The 20,848-nt window shown below is 47.7% G+C and overlaps 1 protein-coding gene across 1 annotated transcript; it reads left to right on the forward strand.

The window, feature by feature from the left end:
- Positions 1-2,341: 2,341 nt before the first annotated feature.
- Positions 2,342-19,609, forward strand: Idh2 (isocitrate dehydrogenase (NADP(+)) 2). Its single transcript, XM_076851329.2, has 11 exons — positions 2,342-2,543; positions 12,101-12,192; positions 13,020-13,185; positions 14,959-15,119; positions 15,202-15,345; positions 15,748-15,884; positions 16,068-16,219; positions 18,173-18,285; positions 18,457-18,554; positions 18,648-18,740; positions 19,222-19,609. The coding sequence occupies exons 1-11, from the start codon at positions 2,429-2,431 to the stop codon at positions 19,307-19,309; spliced, it is 1,359 nt and encodes a 452-aa protein (XP_076707444.2). The 5' UTR covers positions 2,342-2,428; the 3' UTR covers positions 19,310-19,609.
- The last annotated feature ends 1,239 nt before the right edge of the window (positions 19,610-20,848 follow it).

Here is a 20,848-nt window from a genome sequence, read left to right on the forward strand (position 1 = left end):
GTCTCATGCTGATTGGTGGTTGCTAGGGGGTTGCTATGGGTCCTCAGCTAGCCTAACTGAGTCAGGGACACCTGGCGCTGCAGATCTCTCCTGTTATTTGCAGACAAACAACTCAGCAGGGTAGGTATGTGCCTAAGAGTGCTCTGTGGGTTTTTTCCAAGGACAAGGGTCACGCCCCCTTCCTTAGGACAGGACTTGAGGTAGAAGCTGCTGTTATTTGTTGAAAACAAATAAAACAAATAAACACACTACCGAATGAATGTGTCTTTAGATAGCCCTGTCCTGGTGGTATTTTCAATAGCCACTAACCTTGCCTGGTATGGGGGTTGTAAATTGGCATGGAAATTTAAAGCAGGTTCTTGTTGGTGCACAGCACAAATTAGTTATATATGGGGACCGTAGTTTTTCATCTTCAGTTGTCTCTGATGCAGCTTATACGAAATAATTGTTGTTCTGTTAACTGAATACCACTCTGTAATTGCAAAAAAAAAAAAAAAGTTGCAGCTGTTTTGTTGACATTCTGAATGCTTCTAAGTAAATACAATTTTTTTTTATTAAAAAAAAAAATGGAGTCACATCAGTTTCTCAGACTGTTTCAACCAGAAGGCTCCTCAGAGGGGGTCCATTCTCCAACCTCATAGATACAGGTCCCTGAGATCTGGGTACCTGATAATACCAGTTTGGTAAGAAAGCCAAATGCTATCTTGGTATCTTCTAGCATGTGTGTGTATGTGTGTGTGTGTGTTTCTTTCTTTCTTTCTTTTTTTTTTTTGGTAGTAGGAATTAAACCAAGGGCACTTAATCACTGAGCCACATCCTCAGCTCTTTTTTATATTTTATTTTGAGACAGGGCCTCTCTAAGTTGCTGAGGCTGCCTTTGAACTCACAGTCCTCCTGCCTCAGCCTCCCGAGCAACTGGGATTACAGGTGTGCACCACCATGCCCAGCTTGTGTGTGTGTGTATGTGTATGTTTTAAATTCATTTTCAGTGTTAGATATTAAAGCCAGGAGTGCTCTACCATTAAGCCATATTCTTAGCCCTTTTTTATTTAGAGATAGGGGCTCACTAAATTGCTGAGGCTGGCCTCAAACTTGTGATCCTTTTGCCTCAACCTCCTGAGTCACTGCAATTACAGACATGTGTTGCCAAGCTGGCTTATACTAGTGTTTTGAGCAAGAGAATTGAGAACAGAGTGAAAGGGATAATATGTTGTTTTGGGACACCCTGGTCCAAGATCAGGCCTTTGACTGTAGTCTTAGACTTTGGGGGGCCCCAAAACAACCTCCACTTGGGCCTAGTCTATTGGACTAGGGCCAAAGCAGTAGCCTGCCAGGCTGGGACTAGGTGAGGAAAGCTTTGAAGTGGAGTTCAAGGTCACCTTCCTGGGCCAGTTCCATCTGGCAATGTTGAGAGGCTGTGGAGAGAACCCTGAACAGAGGGCAGAAAGGTTGCTCCTTTTTGGAGTAAACTGATGTGACTGGGAAAGGGGGCTGGTATGACATTTTTCTAAATAAAACTCAGCCCTTAGTTTTAGTCTCATTTCAAGAAAATGGGTGAAGAGAGAGAGGGTTTGGTTGTCTGTGGCAGAATCCATCACTCCCGTCTTTTGCATGCATACAGGGTAAAATCAAACTGTCGGGGCTGGATGTAGCTCAGAAGTGGAGCTCTTGCCTAGCCTGCTTGAGGCCCCAGGTTTAATTCTGCCTGGGGCTGCAGAGCTATCACTTGGAATAAGATAAACATCAGTAGTAGTTGTTGAGCTCAGGGGAGCGCCCCATGCTTTTTACTACATAATTTCACCCACGACAGCCTTGTTTTACATCCCCCTTGTTTTACATCCCGTTCAGCACAGGGGAAAACAGACTGGTTATGCTAAGGGACTTGGGGGACTCGGAGTCTGACCTAGTGAGGAGAAGGGGGATTTCAACTCTCGATCCCAGATAATCTACGCAACCAGTTGGACCTGAGAAACTCGAGGTTTCTTAGTCTTGGGTCACGAATGCGGAAACCGCACTTGGTTAATGCCCATCGGGGTTCAGCCCTTCAAATGCAAAGGGCACAGGGGTTAAGGCGATGTGTGGGCAATTGACACTCAGGTTCAGTGGGGCACCCTGGAGCAGTCAACCCCTCGCCGGTTCAAGTGAGTCGCTCAACCTCTGGATCCCGCGGAGCTGGGTAAGCCGCAGCGCCCAAGATGCGCGGGCTCAGCACTCTGGCCCTCAGGCTCTGGCAAGGCCCTAAGAAGGGTCGGACGGGGCCGGGCCCTGGCCCCGCCCCCTCCCGGCGAGGCCCAATGGGGCGGCGGGCCCTAGCAGTCCCGCCCCGGTTGTGTCCTGGCTGCCAGCGCCAACCCGGCCCCGCTGCAGGCAGCCGAGTGGAGCGGCGCATTGGGTTCTAGCTGCCCGTTCGTTCGCTCCCCTGCTCGGGATGGCCGGCTACCTGCGGGTCGTACGCTCGGTTTGTAGAGCCTCGGGCTCCGGGCCGGCCTGGGTGCCGACGGCCCTGAACACCTCCAGCCTGCAAGAGCAGCCACGGCGCCACTGTGAGTGCCGCACGGAGGGTCCGGGCGGGCGCGCGCCGGTGCCGCGACGTGGCGACTTCCCGGGCGGGGGCCGGGGAGCGCGACTCGCGACGCCTGCGGCCCGGGAGCGGCGGGATCTGGCACACAAAAGGCTCGGGGGGCGGCCTCGCTCTGCGCTACCCTGTTTGGCGCTTCCGGGCCGCGTGAGGCGCAATGGTGGGGACTTGAGGGACGGTGGCAACTGGTGGCCCGGGAGATTGCTGTCTTGCGAGGGCTGGGCTCGGGGCTGCCATACGCCCCCAGGTATTCCGGGAGGGAGTCCTGGGGGAGTCCCGGATCTGATAGATGTGTTGCCCGCCTGCGCCCCTGGAGGGAGACAAGGAACCGAGGGGGGCACCCTACCGTTTCTCTGGCGAGAGGGAGGGTCGCAGCGCGGCCCCTGCTCAGACAAAGGCGGAGAGGGGGGAGGCATCCACTTCCCCTTCCTTTACAGCCGGGCGCGCTCTAATCCCTCCTCACCATCAGGCCCACGTCAGCTATTTTTGGAGCCATTACTCGACAGCTGGAGGAGTGTCCTTTCAGTTTTCCCCTTTTGTTAGACTGCCCCCCCTTCCCCCGTCCCCCCCCCCCCCCGCTTCTTCTTGGTCGCTGCACTTGAGGCCCCATCCTGGGGCCTCTCCTTGGCTTGACTTGCCTTTTCTTGCCTACCGGCCCATGCCCTACTCCATTGTTGGCCCTGCCTGGTTTACCCGCCTCGGAGACTTGGCAGCGTGCGCAAAATGTCACTTTCTCCGGAGTCGTTCTCACGCCGTCTGGGATACTTTTAACTCTGCTAAGGAGAGAAAAGTCAAAAAAAGCGAGACTTAGACTGAGTCCCGGTTACCCATACTGCAGCCCAGCCTGGCATGTGAGCATCGGTCTGCCCCTTACCCTGTGTACTCAGATCTCTGTTATAGAAGACAGGGAACGGTCAGTGAAAGTCTCTTGGCATTTTCTGATGCCTTCTGGCACAGAAACTCCTAGCCAGTAGGCATCAGACCTGCCTTGAAGTCCTTTGGAGTGGGCCGGGAGAATGAGGGAGTGGGGCTCACTGCTTGGCTTGGCCAGAGTGGGTAATCTTTTTTTTTTTTTTTTTTTTTTAATTTTAGTTTTAGGTGGACACAATATCTTTATTTTACATTTACGTGGTGCTGAGTATTGAACCCAGTGCCTCATGCATGCTAGGCGAGTCCTCTACCAGGGAGCCACAAATCCAGCCTCCAGATTGGGTAATCTTTAACGGAGTGGGAATAACTGACCAGAACTGGTAGCTGGGAGGCGGGAAAAGGACTTGGGCCCCAGTCCCCTCTAAGGAGAAAAGGATATGTTTGCTTTTGCACTTATGGGATCTGTCTCTAAGGGTCCCACCCTGAAATTTAAGATTTCAAGTGCCCCAGGCCCCTAAGATTTACATATGGCACCACCTTGAGCAAAATGGTAAAAGTTAGATACATTTTCCAATTCTCCACCCCCCCACCCTTTTTTTCTGCCTTGATGGTAAAAAGGAAACCAAAACAAAAAGCAACAAATACACTAACATAATGAAGCTCCTTTAGGGCCTGGGTTTGGATACACTTTTAAAAAGTGGTCAGTTTCAAGACCTTCTAGAAGTCCCTGGGTTTGGGGTAGTTATAACAGAGAAAATGACTGTACTTTGAATTGGACATCCGACTCTACAGTTGACAGTTTTGCCAGCTTGTTACCTGGCAACATTGCTGGAGACAAAATACTTGGCATTCCCTTTGATGACAAAGAAAGAATAATTTTTGGCTAAAACGGTTCTGTGCTTTGCTGCCTTGCAATTCCCACAGGAGTCTCTTTCAAACTTTGCAGCCTTCAGCGGCTGCTGCTGGTGGTTCTGATAAGTTAGAGCTTGGGGAAGTGAGGGCCACTCGGAACTGCTCCATGGGAAAATTAGTTACCTAGCCTTCCTTTATTCTATTTCTAGCCAGAAACTTCTTAAAGTTTTCACCCTGCTCCCATTTAGATGTGATTGGTGTCTTACCTGCACTCTTCCATTCCAGGACAAATTATTTAATGATTAAAGACCCACCAGTAGAGTTCTTTATCTGTTCCCCTGTGGAGTCTTGTTACTGTCAGTCACCACCCCCACCCTCCTCTCCTGCTGAATTCCCTCTCCCCAGAGCTGGTTTGGGTGCTTATGTTTCATCCAGTAGGTATTAATGGAAAATGTCTCTGGAAAGCTTGGGGCCTGTGCTAGAGATGTAGCTCAGTGGTAGAGCACTTGGGAGCATGAAGGAGGCCTGGGGTCAATTCCTAGCACTACAAAAACAAACAAAACCAAACCACACAACTTGAGAAGCCTGGGTCCTGTCCCCAAATCTACTTAAAGTTGAGTCCTCTTGGGCTGATTCCATTCAGGGTGGAGGTCTGGAAATTGCTTTCTGATTCCAGGAAGCAAGGGTCCATGACCTGCCCTGGGCTTTATACTGTGTAAACCCATGTTAAAAGTGCCAGCAGACTGCATTTTTCCCCCCTTGGTGCTGGGGTTAGAACCTGGGAACTTATGCATGTTAGGCAAGCACTCAAGTACTGAGCTGCACCTCCAGCCCAGACTGCAAATATTAGTACACTCTAGGTTGTGAGGTTGTCTGGGGCAGAAGCCCATCGCCTGGCAGAGCCGCCTGTGTACCTCTGGTGTAGCCAGCTGGCTCAAACTCTCTGGCCTCTGTGTGGCAATGTACCCAGTCGAAACCTGTGTGATAGCATACGCCTGTACTCCCAGTGGCTTGGGAGGCTAAGGCAGAAGGATGAGAGTTCAAAGCCAGGCTCAGCAAAAGCAAGGTGTTAAGCAACTCAGTGAGACCCTGTCTCTAAATAAAATACAAAATAGGCCCGGGGATGTGGCTCAGTGGTCGAATGCCCCTGAGTTCGATCCTCGGTATAAAATAATAATAAATAAAATGTACCCCAGGAGGATGAGAGGGGAGGACAAGGCAGCCCTGATCACAGACTGGTTTAACCTTGACTTGACATTCATTAATGTCTTCAACAAATATGTTCCTTTTATGTGCTAAATACCATGCAAGAAGCTGGGGTAAGAACTGGGAATAAGACCAGGAAAGATTCTTGCTGTTATGGAGCATTAATTCTAATGTGGAAGGGGACAGATAATAAGCAAGATCAAAGTTATGTAGTGTGCCATATGGGCACAAGAGTTGAGAAGAGAAGATCTCAGAGAATTAAGTGCTAAGAAGGGGAGGAAGCAGGCCATTTAGGTATCAGGGAAAGAGGACCTGCAAGTGTCAAGAATTCCATGGAGGAGCGGAAGAGGAGTGTTGAATGACAGATGAGTGAGGTTTAGCAGGAAGATCAGTGAAGGGCTCTAGGTATGTATATATTTGGTACCAGGAATTGAACCCAGGGGCACTTTATCACTGAGCCACATCTCCAGCTCTTTTTAAAATATTTTATTTCGTGACAGGGTCCAACTGAGTTGCTTAGGGATTTGGTAAGTTGCTGAGGCTGGCTTTGAACTCAAAATCCTCCTGCCTCAGCCTCTGGAGCTGCTGGGATTACAGGTGTGCACCACCACGCCCAGTTTCTAGGCATTATTTATTTATTTATTTAGTGGTGCTGGGGATCCAACTGAGGGCCTTGCACAAGCTAGGCAAGCGCTCTGCTCCTGAGCCACACCCCTAGCTTCTAAGACATTTTTGAGGACTTTGGCCTTTATTCTGAGAGGAAAAAGGAGGCTTTGCAGGGTTTTGAGGAGAGTGCTTTGATCTGACTTAGGTCTTAACAGGGACACCCTGGTTTTAGGGACCTGGTAGGAGGTGATGGTCATACCCTGGCCAGAGGAGATCCTGGTTGGTTGGACCTGAGTGGTGAGGCTGTGGGGAGGAACTGGCTGGATTCTGGATGTATACTGAAGAAAGCCAGTAGGGTTTGTTGATACTTTGTATGTGGGTGTAAGAGAAAGGGAGGAGTGAAATCAGGAAGATACTTGAGTGGCTTCAACAGAATTGGGGGCTTCCCCCACATTCTGATCCTTTGCTAGGACATGCAGCCTCTTGGTCAGAGCTGCATGGTAGGAAGTGGAGAGGGTCCTTGTGCTTAGCACCTGTGTAGTTACATTTTTATGTAAAATCTCCTATATATATATATATTTTTTTTTAATAGGGAGGGCTGGTTTAAATTCTTATTATTTTTGCTTTTTTTATTTTGGCAAAAATATAACTTAATATTTACCATATTAACTGTTTTTTTTTTTTTTAAGTGTACAGTTCAGTAGTGTTGAATAACCATCACCACCAGCCATCTCCAGACCTTTTTCATCTTGCGAGACTGAAACTGTATATCCACTAAACCCTAATTCCCCTTTGCCTCCTCCCCCTCCCCCCAGTCTCTGGCAACCACCATTCTACTTTCTGTTTCTGTGAATTTGACTCTCACCTTATATAAGTAGAATCATATAGAATTTATCTTTTGTGGAGCTGGGGTTGTACTGGGCTTGATCCTCAACACCACATTAAAAAATAAATAAATAAGAAAAACAATGTACTAATTCTTAAAAAATGATCTTTTATAACTTATTTAATTTATAATGCCCACAAGTTTCATCATATTATAGCTTGGTCACCGAATTTTCTTCCTATTTTTATGTTTGTTTGCTTGTTTGTTTACTTATTTATTTAATTGTATTGGGGATTGAACTCAGGGGCACTTAATCACTGAACTATATCCCCAGTCCTTTTTTAAAAACATACACATTTAGTTTTTATTTATTTATTTTTTAGTTTTTGGTGGACACAATAACTTTATTTTACATTTATGTGGTGCTGAGGATCGAACCCAGTGCCTCACAGGTGTGGGCCACTGCACCTGGCCCCAGAGCCCTTTTTAAATTTTGAGACTTTGCCTCCTAAGTTACCCACGCAGGTAACTTAGCCCAGGGGCCCTTTATCACTAAGCTGCATCCCGTCTCTTTTTATTTTGAGACAGAGTCTCACTGAGATGTCCAGGCTGGCCTTGAATTTGCAGTCTTCCTGTTTTAGCCTCCCACATTGCTGGGATTACAGGTGTAATGACGCTGGCTCATTTTGCTTTTGATTTGCATTTTCCGAGTGATCAGTTATGTTAAGTATTTCCAGGTGTGAATGATATACAAAAGTATATATCATTTTTGGAGAAATGTCTGTTCAAGTCTTTGCCCTTTTATTAAAATTATTATTTGCTGGGCTGCGGTTGTGGCTCAGTGATAGAATACTTGTCTAACAAGTGTAAGGTACTGGGTTTGATCCTCAGCACTGCGAATAAAGAAATAAAATAAAGGTCCATTGACAAATATATATATATAATCTGCTTTTTATTGCAATCTCCTGATTTTTAAACCTGGGTCACCAATGAACATCTTAGGAAATCCACTACCTGGGCCTAACAAAAAGAGTGACATTAATGTGAATTAACATAATATGACTTCAATTCACATTATAGTCCTTTCTCTGGAGAGTGTGCTTTCAGGGAGGCCCTGGCACCCTTGACTTTGATAACAGCACAGCTTGCTCTCTCAGTTACCTCTGTTATCTCTAGGTTTTTTTTTTTTTTCCTCCTTCTATATTTACTCCCTGAAAACTGATGCTGTTGTGTTTTAGGCATTTCTCTTCCCAGTGGAAGAGATGCTTAGTTGGCTCACGATTGCTGAATAAATAAGTACACTGTGTGTTTTCGTAAGCTCAACACCTGTATGCACATCAGGACCATGATCTTTTTTTTTTTTCTTTTCCTTTAAGTATCTACTTTTTTTTTTTTTTTTTTTTTTTTTAGTTTTAGATGGACACAATATCTTTAATTTACATTTATGTGGTGCTGAAGATCGAACCCAGTCCTTGCGCATGCTAGGCGAGCCCTCTACCACTGAGCCACATCCCCAACCCAGGACCATCATCTTTTTTTTGTTGTTGGTGCTGGGGATTGAACCTATGGCCTTGGATATGCAAGGCAAGCCACTCTATCAACTGAGCTAAATCTCCAGACCCAGCACCATGATCTTGATCCTGACCTACCCTGATGTGTGGTGTGGTGTGGTGTGGTGTGTGTGTGTGTGTGTGTGTGTGTGTGTGATCCTCAGCCTACCTGCCTGAAGCCCAATTCAGTGGAGCCCTAATTCAGTGACTGAAATCTTTAGAATTGGCCCTCAGGTGAGTTTCTCGTTAGTGGTCCCGATTATGATATAGTGTCAGTTCTATATTTAATTGTTTCTTTCTGTACTGGGGATGGAACCCACAGGTGCTCTACCTTTGAGCTATATCTCTAGCTCTCTTTATTTTTATTTTTTTAAATTTTGAGACAGGGTCTCACTAAGTTGCTGGCCTCAAATTTATGTTCCTCCTCCAGCCTCAGGCTGTTGGGATTATAGGTGTGGGCCATCATGCCCAGGTAGGTTCAGTTTTAACAACTTTTAGTTAGCTGTCCTCAAATTAACTCATAGAAGATGCTTATAAAAACTAAACTAGGGCTAGGGTTGTGGCTCAGTGGTAGATTGCATGCCTAGCACATGTGAGGCCCTGGGTTCGATCCTCAGCACCACATATAAATAAATAAATAAAAATATAAAGAAAAAAAAAACTGAACTAGTGGCTGGGAACAGTGGTGCATGCCTATAATCCCACCACTTGGGAGGCTGAGGCAGGAGGATCTTGAGTTCAAAGCCAGCCTCAGCAACAACTTCTTGAAACCCTGTCTTTGAAAATAAAACACAAAATAGGACTGGGGATGTGGCTCAGTGGTCGAATGCACCTGAGTTCAATCCCTGGTACAAAAAAAAAAAAAAAAAATTAAACTAGTTTAGCCAGGCGTGGTGTTATACATGACTCAGGAGGCAAAGGTAGGAGGATTGCAGCAACTTAGTGAGACCCTGTCTCAAAATAAAAAGGGCTAGGGATGTAACTTAGTGGGAAAGTGACCCTAGGTTCAGATTCAATTCCCAGTAAACTGTCTTTCCCCCCCCCACCCAAGAAAAAAAAAGAAAACCCAACCACAACAAAACAAAGTTCAAGGACAGACCAGCGGACTTTCTACAGCCCCAAGCCTCTTCCCACTCAAGCTTCAGATCAAAGTGAAGGAATTTTGTAGTGTGGGTCCAAAATCTCCACTGCATCTTGAGAAGGGCAGTGGGGCCCAGTGTGCATGGCTTTTGTTCTCTAGGGAATGTAGTATTTTGCATCTGTGTTTTCTTTCTGCCTTTCCACATCTGACCCACTAGGACTTCCAAAAACTGCACTGGAGCCAAGGACTTGGTTCTGTCCTGCCTCTGACACAAACCACATTACCTGGGCCTCTCTTTTTCTCCTTAACTGATCTTTAAGATGCTTTTTATAAACATACAAACAAACCAAAAAAAAAAAAAACTGTTTGCATTTCTTTGGAAAGTGAATTAATTGTTTTTTGTGTATTATTTAATGTTTTTCTTAGGTCTGGGAATGTAGCTAAGTGGAAGAGTGTTCGCCTAGCATGCATGAGGCCTTAGGTTCCAACTCAGTTTAAAAAAAAAAAAACAGGGAAAAAGGAAAGGATATAATTTAAGGATTACGTTAACCGTTGTTTATGGGTGTCATCATGAGTCCAGCTGAGGTGTGTATTGTATGACAGTGATATATTTGAGGTCTATTAGGCTTTGATCTTTGTTTTTTTTTTTTTTTTTTTTTTTTTTGTGTGTGTGTGTGTGTCAGTGAGGATTGAAGTCAGAGGCACTTGTTCACTGAGCCACATCCCCACCCCTATTTTATATTTTATTTAGAGACAGGGTCTCACTGAGTTGCTTAGCACCTCACCATTGCTGAAGCTGGCTTTGAACCCACTATCCTCCTGCCTCCCGAGCCACTGGGATTACAGGAGTGTGCCACCACGCCCGGCTGGTCACTTGTTTTAAATGTGCCCAGGTGGCCATACCTTCTGTGTGTAATGAGGATGAAACCTAGGGCCTTATGCGTGCTAGGCAAGTGCTCCATTGCTGAGCTATAACCCCCGGTTCAGGGTCTTTTTTCATTCGTTTGATTTGCTGCATGTAATCTTTCTTGAGGTTGGAAGACACACAACATCTGTAAACACTGTGTGTAACCTAACAGTAAGTGGACCATAAGTGAGGCTCCAGAGTGCTCCTTTGGGGATGATTGAAGTTTTATGTAGCTCTTGTCTTACTGCCCAGGAGTGGCTTCTTTTCAGGTTGTGGGCAGTGGGACATGTTGGTGCCTCTGTCTGCCGCAGGCTAGGTAGGATTCAGCAAGTCTTGTCCACGGCAGCATGCACCTATTAATTAAATGGGCCATTTTCTCGAGTTTTCTTTGGAATTCACTTCTCAGACTGCTGGTTTTTCTTGGAAGTCAGACTTTGCTAGAAGAGCCTCCCTGGCTCCTCTTTGCCTCTGTACCACCTCCCTGGGCTTCTCATTAGCCACTTGCTGTGTCTTTGATGCTTCTCTGAAAGGACTGACATATCTGAGCCAACTTGGATCAGGGATTCTGAGTTCTGTTTGCAAGTGCCATGAGTCTGCCTTATTGAATAAGGTTCAAGTCCTGGCTCTGCTGTTTCTGAATTCTGAGCCTCAGTTTCCCCACTTTTTTTTTCTTTTGTGGTGCTGGGGATTGAAGTGCTTTGCTCATGTTAGAGAAGCACTACACTATGAGCTACATCCGCAGCCCATTTCTCCAATGTGGAGCCAGCTGGGATTGCACACCTGTAATCCCAGTGGCTCTGGAGGCTGAGGTAGGAGAATCATGAGTTCAAAGCTAGCCTCAGCAATTTAGCAAGGCCCTAAGCAACTTAGAGAGACCCTGTATCAAAATATAAAAAAGGGCTGGAGATGTGGTTAAGTGACTCTGGGTTCAATCCCCAGTACTAAAACATAAAAAATAAAAGATAAAGTGGAGCTAAAGATAAAGTGGGGCTATTTTTGCTGTTAAATGGAATTGGGGTGTAAAGGGGTGTTACACTATGGGCACATGTAGGCACACAACACATTTCTGTACCATTCCCTCCTTACCGCAAGTTAGCCAGGGACTCTCATATTGTAAACAATGGAATTAGTGACTGGATAATTTAGAGGATTTTATTCAAAGGACACAATACCTCATAGAAGTACAGAGAAAACCAAAAAGAACTGAATCTTGGAAAGGGTGATGTCTGGCCATCCTGAGGAACTGGGTAGCAAGAGTTCATGGACAACCTTTCCCTGATTTAATTGATGCTGGATAAGGTGGCCTAGCTGGCAGTCATCCCTGCTGGTGTCCTCTGACTTGAGATTCCAGAGAGAGGGGATCTGACTGGCCATGCTGACCTTACTCCCTTGACCAGGGGTGGGATGGGCATCTCTCTGGCTAATCTCACCTGGCATATTTAGTGGAGGACCCAGGTCCTCCAAACAAGGAGCAACTTCTGCAAAATGGGGAGTGGACACTGGGCAGCTGGAGGCCTGGTTGTCCAGTACTCCTTCTTTGGTGAAAGGCAGGCCTGGATGGGAGAAGAGGGGTTTCCCACTAACCTCTCCAGAGGCGTAATGTGTTGCATGTGCCTGGTTCTAGATGCAGACAAGAGGATCAAGGTGGCGAAGCCAGTGGTGGAGATGGATGGTGATGAGATGACTCGCATCATCTGGCAGTTCATTAAGGAGAAGGTAGGGCCCCTTCCTAAAATGGATGGCTCTCCAGGTGAACTAACCAGGCAGCTTTCAGTCCCACAAGGTCTCAGGTGTCCAGGTGGACAACAGCAGTCCTGTGTCTCACCTTCTGATCATCCTGCTTTCATGCATGGGCCATTAATGGTTCTTAGCCATTAAGCAGGGAGAAGGCCTATCTGTCTCACGTTGGTGCTGAAGCCTGCGTGACTTTCAAACTTGGAACATCTTTAAGTCTGACCCCTGTGTCATTTCTGTCTTAATCTTGCACATTTTTACTGCACTTCTTTGCGAAGGAGTTGAAAGGAGAGCAGGGCTATGTGCAGGACAGTGTCCCAGCTAACGGTTCTCAGGGTGATGACTTGGCTTTTCTGAAGTTGCCATGGTCTGTTGTCCACATGAAGGTCCCCTATTGAGTGAAGGTCCAAGGGAGAAAGGTTGAGACTGCCACTTCTGATTGTGAAGGTCTCAAAGCCCTTGGAGGCAAAGGAGGACCTCACTGTATAGAGGAATCTAGATGAACTTGGACTTGGGGTTCAGCTGACTTGATGGCCATGGTAGGGGCACACGGGGAAGTCCACCAAAGGACAGCAGCCTGACCTGCTGGCCTCTCTCCAGAGTCCCAGCCTCCTGCCAGCCCTCGCTAGGCCCTGCTGAGGAATAACTGACCCTGACCTTCTGCTGTGCCTCCTCCACTGGCCTTCTTCCCTTGTCCCCACACTGATTGGGTGTCCCTTGCCATGGCCCACAGGGTTCTCGCATCCCTGTTGTCCTGTCCCCAAGTCATAGCTGTTGGGCTGATGCCTTGCTCTGGCCATCTTCCCTAGCTTATCCTGCCTCATGTGGACGTCCAGCTCAAGTATTTTGACCTCGGGCTTCCAAATCGTGACCAGACTGATGACCAGGTCACCATTGACTCCGCGTTGGCCACCCAGAAATATAGTGTGGCTGTCAAGTGTGCCACCATCACCCCTGATGAGGCCCGTGTGGAAGGTGTGAGGGTGTGGAGGGGGTTGGATAGGGGAGGGTCATGGGCTCCCCTGGCCAGCCTCTCGAGGTGGGTGAGGGTGGTTGGCTATGTTGCTGATTTTGGATCTGGGAGTCCATCCAGAGAGCTGGACTTTGGGCAGCTCATCCTCTGAACTGACCTGTTTTGTAGGCTGGTGGACAGAGAGGCTGTGCAGAGGAAGGCTGTGTGTTGGGAGTCTCAGAGGTCCTTGGGAAGCGTCACTAGTGCCCTCCTGCCACTCTCATGGCATTGCAGTGCCCTGGAGATCATGTATGGATCTCTGAGAGGTGCCCCTCCAGACCTGGCCTGGTTATTGGTCCTTGAGTTCGGGGGCCTTTCTCAAGGTTCTGTGAAATGATACCAGAGTGTGGAGAAAGGGGCCAGATTTCAATATTTTAAGAAGGATGGTTGAGCCGGGTGTGGTGTCACATGCCTGTAATCCCAGTGACTCAGAATGCCGAGGCAGGAGGATCACAAGTTCGAGGCCAGACTCAGCAACGTAGTGAGACCATGTCTTTCTCTCTTTTTTTTTTTTTTTGGATACTGGGGAGTGAACCCAGGGGTGCTCAACCACTGAGCCACATTTCCAGCCCTTTTAATTTTTTTATTTTGAGACTGAGTCTTGTTAAGTTGCTTAAGGCCTTGCTAAATTGCTGAATCTGGCTTTGAATTTTCAATTCTCTTCACAAGCCGCTGGGATCACAGGCGTGTGCCATGAAGCCTGGTGAGACCATGTCTCAAAATATAAAAAGGATATGGCTCAGTGGTTAAGCACCCCTGGCTTTAATTCCCTGTACTTAAAAAAAAAAAAAAAAAAAAAAAATTGCTGGGCGCAGTGGCGCACACCTGTAATCCCAGTGGCTTGGGAGGTTGAGGCAGGAGGATCACTAGTTCAAAGCCAGCCTCAGCAATGGTGAGGCGCTAGGCAACTCTGAGATCCTGTCTCTAAGTAAAATACAAAAATAGGGCTGGGGATGTGGCATAATGGTTGAGTGCCCCTGAGTTCAATCCCTTGTACAAAAATAAATAAATAAATAAATAAATAAATAAATAAATAAATAAAAATAAAGGGCTTAGTGATAAAGTGCCCCTGGTCTAATCTTCAGCACAATAAATAAATAAATAAAAGATGGTTGAGGAGTTCTCTGAACTCTTCTTAATTCCTGCACTATGAAGGAGCGAGAAGGAAGCATTCAGGGTACATCTGCAAACTTTGCAGGCCACCTCCTATTTTCTAGATCAGACCTGGCCATAGAGTATTGGAGTCACTTTAATATTGAGCTCTTTTTTTTTAGTTCTTCCAAATCCTGGGATTTATATATCCCCATTTTTATGGACAAGGAAATAGAGGGTCATAGTTTTGGTAAACTGGCCAGTCCCAGAGCCTCGGGAGTGAGGCAGTGGGTTGTCAGATCCATCAGGCAAGTTCTTTCCCTCAGGCTGCACTACCCTCATGCAGGATGTGGAACGAAGGTGGACAGAGCACTTGCTATGGGCCAGCCACTGATCCGGGCACTTTATACACAAGCTTATTCTGTCCTCACAACCCAGCAGGCTAGGTATTTTATCAGTAATCTTGTTTTATAACTAAGCCACTTATGTAAGTGGATTCCAGAGCCCGTATGTTTATACTCTAGACCCTATAACCTCCCTCAGGATGACTTTCAGGCTCCCGTCTGGCTGTGTTGTTGCTTGGGGTTCAAGTTCTGACTGGAAGGAGTGGCTGCCGTGGACCTACTTCGTATCTCTTCTCACAGAGTTCAAGCTGAAGAAGATGTGGAAGAGTCCCAATGGAACCATCCGGAATATCCTAGGGGGGACTGTCTTCCGAGAGCCCATCATTTGCAAAAATATCCCCCGTCTTGTCCCTGGCTGGACCAAGCCCATCACCATTGGCAGGCATGCTCATGGTGACCAGGTAGGCCAGCTGGAGACTGAGTCTGTGGACCTGGGCCCACCATGGGGGAGCCTTGGCCTGAGCCATCTTCTTGTCTCTGCAGTACAAAGCTACAGACTTCGTGGTAGACCGAGCTGGCACGTTCAAGATGGTCTTCACTCCAAAGGACGGCAGTGGAGCCAAGGAGTGGGAGGTGTACAACTTCCCTGCGGGCGGCGTAGGCATGGGCATGTACAATACTGATGAGGTGAGGCCCGAGCGCTCTCCTTCCCCAGCCTGTCCAACCCTCTGTCTGTGGCTTTCCCTTTTTCTGTGTTGGCCTCATTCTCAGGCCAGCGAGAGGCAGAGATGGCCACCAGTAGCTCCAGGGTTATCCCTTGCCTGCTTGGAATTTGCCTTACCTGAGCCACATGGCCTAAGAATTGGAGAGGGTGAGGTGGTTTTCCAAGGTAAAGTTGGAGGGCTGCTTGCTTCTCCAAATTTGGAGGGAGATGAGAAACAGCAGATGCCCACTCCATAGCGGCTAGGGCTAGTGGTTGTTGGAGACTGGGGATGCGGTTTCTAGAGAGCTGGGCCTGGCTTGGGATACTGGGAGAGCTGGAAGTCCCCAGGCTTGGGGACCATGCTGGGGCCCTCTCTCTCCTTGCAGTCCATCTCGGGTTTTGCGCACAGCTGCTTTCAGTATGCAATCCAGAAGAAATGGCCGTTGTACATGAGCACCAAGAACACCATCCTGAAGGCCTATGATGGGCGTTTCAAGGACATCTTCCAGGAGATCTTTGACAAGTAACAGCCTATTCTTTTCCTGTTTTCTGAGAACTCTTCCGCTTCCCAGCTCCTGTGTGCTGTTCTGTCCTAACCTGGGGAGGTCACTATCCCAGTGCATTTGCTCAGCTCTGAGGCTCAGGGAGGGGTCCCCAGACTGCCATTCTCCTGTCCTCTCCCTACAATAAGCCCTTTTACTGCCAGGCACTATAAGACTGATTTTGACAAGAATAAGATCTGGTATGAGCACCGGCTCATCGACGACATGGTGGCCCAGGTCCTCAAGTCTTCAGGTGGCTTTGTGTGGGCCTGCAAGAACTATGATGGAGACGTGCAGTCGGACATCCTGGCCCAGGGTAAGCTGGGAGGACCCACTCCCTGCAGGGATGGGCTGTTGGTCTTCTGGCTGGGAAATTTTCAGGTCCTTTGGATAGAAAACTCAAGGGTTGTGGCAGGATTTATTGCAGATTCTCAGGCAGTAAGTGAAGGAGGCCCACAAACTAGATTTGGACTAGTGTATTACTAAGGCTGGCCTCAGAGGAAAGGGAACAGGAATTCATTCTGGGGCTACTTGACTTATTTGGCAACCGTAGGAAAATAGGGAGCACTGGGAGGCTCTACCACCCCACACCCTCACTCCTATATTTTTATTTTTTGAGACAGGGTCTCACTAAGTTGCCCACATTGGTCTCAAACTTACCATCCTCCTGTCTGAGCCTCCTGGGTTGCTGGGATTACAGGTGGATGCTTCCTAAATGACAGGAGTGCATTTTGTATGGTGAACCTCAGGGAAGTATGAGAAAACAGGGGGAGATGGTAAACCCCAGCCTGGACTGCAGCTGAAAGCACGGGTGATGTCATTAGAGAACAGTGAGAATAGCCCAATTTTGTGGGAAACAAGAAAGAAAGGTGGTGGGGGCAGGTGAAAGATGAAAAGGAAAGAGAAGGTGACAATGAGGTCCATGAGGTGCAGCTCCTGATGACAGGGACATGGAAGCACATGACAGGGTACAATGAAAAGGTCTTGTTTTCTACAAACCTTTGGTTTTATTTCCAAAAGTTTACTGCTGATCCTCTCATCAGCAACTCTCATCCAGATGGAAAGATGAAAAGTCACAGCAGGGACCAGGGGTGTAGCTTAGAGGTGGAGTGTGTGCTTAGCATACCCTGGATTGTCGCCAGTCAAAAGAAAAAAAAAAAATCCAAAGCAAACAAGAAAAGTGTGAAAATTAACATTAAGTATATAAAGAATTGGTGAGCACAAAGGTCTAGGTAAAAATGGCAAAGGAGACTGGCTTCAGCAACGTAGTGAGACTTTCATCTCAAAATGAAAAGGGCTGAGCTGGTGTGGTGGCACACACCTGTAATCCCAGTGACTCAGGACTCAGGAGGCTGAGGCAGGAGGATCATGAGTTCAAAGCCAGCCTCAGCAACTTATAGAGACTCCCATCTCTAAATAAAAAATAAAATGGGTTGGGGATATAGCTCAGTGGTTAAATACCCCTGGGTTCAATCCCCAGTACAAATAAATAAATAAAATAAAAAGGGCTGGTGATGTAGCTCAATAGTAAATTCCCTGAGTGTAATCCCTAATACCAGCAAGAATGAATGAATGAATGAACAAATAAATAAATAAACAAACAAACAAATAAATAAAATCAGAGATAAAGCATTTTCTTTTCTTTCTTTTTTGAGGGGGCCTGGGGTTTGAACTCGGGGCCTTGCACATGCTAGGCAAGTGCTCTATCACTGAGCCACATCCCAGCCCTGACAAATCATTTTGCTATAGAAGAAGGCCCACTTCTTCTTGGACCTTCACAATCCTTACTTTGATGCTCAGAGGTAGTTTTTCCATGGTAATGGAAAAGGTCATTTGAACTGACATCTGGATTTGAATAAATAAATCCCAAAGCTTGAAAGTAGCCTCAGAGAAGCAGAAAGTGGTCACTGTGAAATAGCCGCCAGCTGCTTTAGTTTTTCTGCTTGATGCAGCTTCCTGGGAGGCTCAGGACTCTGTGGGGTCTTAGGTGCTGGGTGTCAAACTCTAGGGTGCCTGGAGGTGGGGACATAGATTCGTATTAGTGTTCTGGTGCTAGTCACTTTGAGGGCCTCCTGCCCTCTGGGGACCCTGTAGACCCACAGCAAGGGTGGACATGCGCCCTGTAGTCCCTGTCCTCGTTTCAATTGGGGTGGGTGAGGGTCTAATATCCTGGAGCAATTACAACAGCAGGTGAAGGGGGTAGGTGGGACTCCACCTTCGGTGTGTGACCTAAGGTGCTAGCACTGACGAGGGTCTTCCCACCCTTTAGGCTTCGGCTCCCTCGGCCTGATGACGTCCGTGCTTGTTTGCCCTGATGGGAAGACCATTGAGGCTGAAGCTGCTCATGGGACAGTCACCCGTCATTATCGGGAGCACCAGAAAGTGAGTGTGGGACATGTGGCTGCATGATGGTAATCCACCCCAGAGGCCAGAGCCTGCCGGCCGTGATGGCTAGCGGGTGGGCCTGGTCCATCAGTCTAGAAGTGGGCAGCTACATCTCAGGAGCTTCTCAAGCGCCGACTCAGCGCTTGATCCCTGCGGCCCTATCCCCAGGGCCGGCCGACCAGTACCAACCCTATCGCCAGCATCTTTGCCTGGACGCGGGGCCTGGAACACCGGGGAAAGTTGGATGGGACCCAGGATCTCATCAGGTAAGTGATGAGGGAGGGGCCGATCTGGCCCAGGGCAGAGTCTGGGTCCTGGCCTTGCACAGCTGGGCTCTCCCTCTGCCCCAACCCCTGCAGGTTCGCACAGACTCTGGAGAAGGTGTGCGTGGAGACCGTGGAGAGTGGCGCCATGACCAAGGACCTGGCCGGCTGCATCCATGGCCTTAGCAAGTGCGTGGCCTGGGCAGAGGGCAGGGATGTCCTTTCGAGACCTCAGAGCCAGGTGGGAGGAAGCCAGGGGATCCTCTAATGAGTCCCTCTCATGAGTCGGCCCGGCCAGGGGCCTGGGCAGGACAAGTCCATAGCCCTGAGGAATGATTCAGGTTGAGTCACCCTAGACCAGGCCCAGTGAGCTGGTCCCTACTGACTGGCTGCTCCACCTGTTCCCGAACCATCTGTCTCCCACTTTCTTCCAGGAGAGCTTGTGCCCAGTTACCTGCCGCCTAGGGGGAAAAAAAAGACCCTATTAGGTTTTTGATGAATTTGCTGTGGCTCTTTGGCAGAGGGCTGCAGGTAACTTTTGGCACAAGCCTGGGTGGCATGTTCAGGCCATTCTGATGCCCAGGTTCAGGCTGTGCCCTGGAAGTTCCCTGCTGATGGCCTTGGAGAGGCCTGGAGCTGCCCCCTAATTCTAATGGTGTTTTCTTGGCAGTGTGAAGCTGAATGAACACTTCCTAAACACCACAGACTTCCTGGACACCATCAAGACCAACTTGGACAGAGCTCTGGGCAAGCAGTAGGGGAGGCGCTGCCTGGGGGTGGCGGCGGACAGGCCGGAGCAGAGCCGGCAGCTGGTCCTCCCGACACAAGGTAGAGGGTGAGCTTCACAGCCCCTCTCTGGAGGCCTTTCTAGGGGACATATTTTTATAAGCAAGATGTTTTTAAAAGTATGTTTTTAAAAGTATGTTTCCCCTCACGGTGACGTGAGGCAGGAACAGTGTGCTTTACCTCAGCCAGTCAGTATGTTTGGCATACTGTAATTTATATTGCCCTCGGTACACATGGTGCCATATTTAGCGACTAAAAAGCTCTTCACAAAACTGTCTGCTGTGTTTGTCCCTGAGGGGAAGGAGGCAGCCGGGGCCAGAGGCAGAGGCCCTCTTAGAGCTGGTGGGTTCCACCAGGGACAGGCCAGAACATCTTGGGCCAGCACAGGGTAGGTAGGAGCTGCTAGAGGAGCTTCTGGGACTTTGTGGACACAGGCCTGTGCGTTTCCTAGAATTCCCTAGGATGAGCCATTGTATCTGGGTCTCCACTTTGAGTTTCTGTCACTTTCTGATAGACTGCATATTAATAATAATAATGATTTTTGTGGTTGTTGGTTGGTTTTAACCTTCTAAACATCTCCAGACCTTTGTTAATCCTTCTCTCTAAACTGAAAACAGGTCCTACCCAGTGCCTTCTTTGCAGGGGACCTCCTGTAGACTAGATCAGTGGTTCTGAGACTTGGTTCATTTTTAACGCATTTTGGCAAAACTGGAAATGAAGGTGATAAAAAGTTGCCCCAGGGCTGAGGGTGTCGCTTGGTGGTAGAACACCTTGCCTGGTATGTGTGAGGCCCTGGGTTCCATCCCCAGCACTGCTACCTGTCTTTGATTTAAAGCATTATCCTCTGTGCAATGATTATATTTTTATGTCCTGGGGGAGAATTGAATAATCTTTATTTGATAAAATAAACATAGCCAGCCCTCTGTATCAAGAGGTTCTGCATTTGTGGATTTAACCATTCTTGGATTAAAAATATTTGGGAAAAATAGTTGCATACGTTCTGAACATGTGTAGGACTTTCCCACCTTGTCATTATTCTCTAAATGATACAATATGACAACTCTCTTTTTCTGGCACTGGAGATTGAACCCAGAGCTTTACAAATGCTAGGCAAATATTCTACCACTGAGCTAAGCCCCCAGCCTTTTTAATTTTATTCTGAGGCTGGGTCCTGCTTAGTTGCCTAAGTTGCCCTTGAACTTGATCCTCTTGCCTCAGCCTCCTGAGTAGCTGGGATTACAGGCCTACCACGAACCTGGTTTATGACAATTCTTATATACATTGTCTTAGGTATTACAAGAAATCTAGAGATGATGTAAAGTATGTGAGAGGATGCCGGGAGTGGTAGCCCACACTTGTAATCCCAGCCTCTTGGGAGGCTGAGACAGGAGGATTGTGAGTTCAAGCCAGTTGCAGAAACTTAGTGATGACTTAAGCAATTTAGTGAGATCTTGTCTCAAAATAAAAACAAACAAAAAAACCAAACAAAGACTGTTGGGGATGTGGCTCAG

The sequence above is a fragment of the Callospermophilus lateralis genome, chromosome 3 (assembly GCF_048772815.1).
Source record: "Callospermophilus lateralis isolate mCalLat2 chromosome 3, mCalLat2.hap1, whole genome shotgun sequence".
NCBI lineage: Eukaryota > Metazoa > Chordata > Mammalia > Rodentia > Sciuridae > Callospermophilus > Callospermophilus lateralis.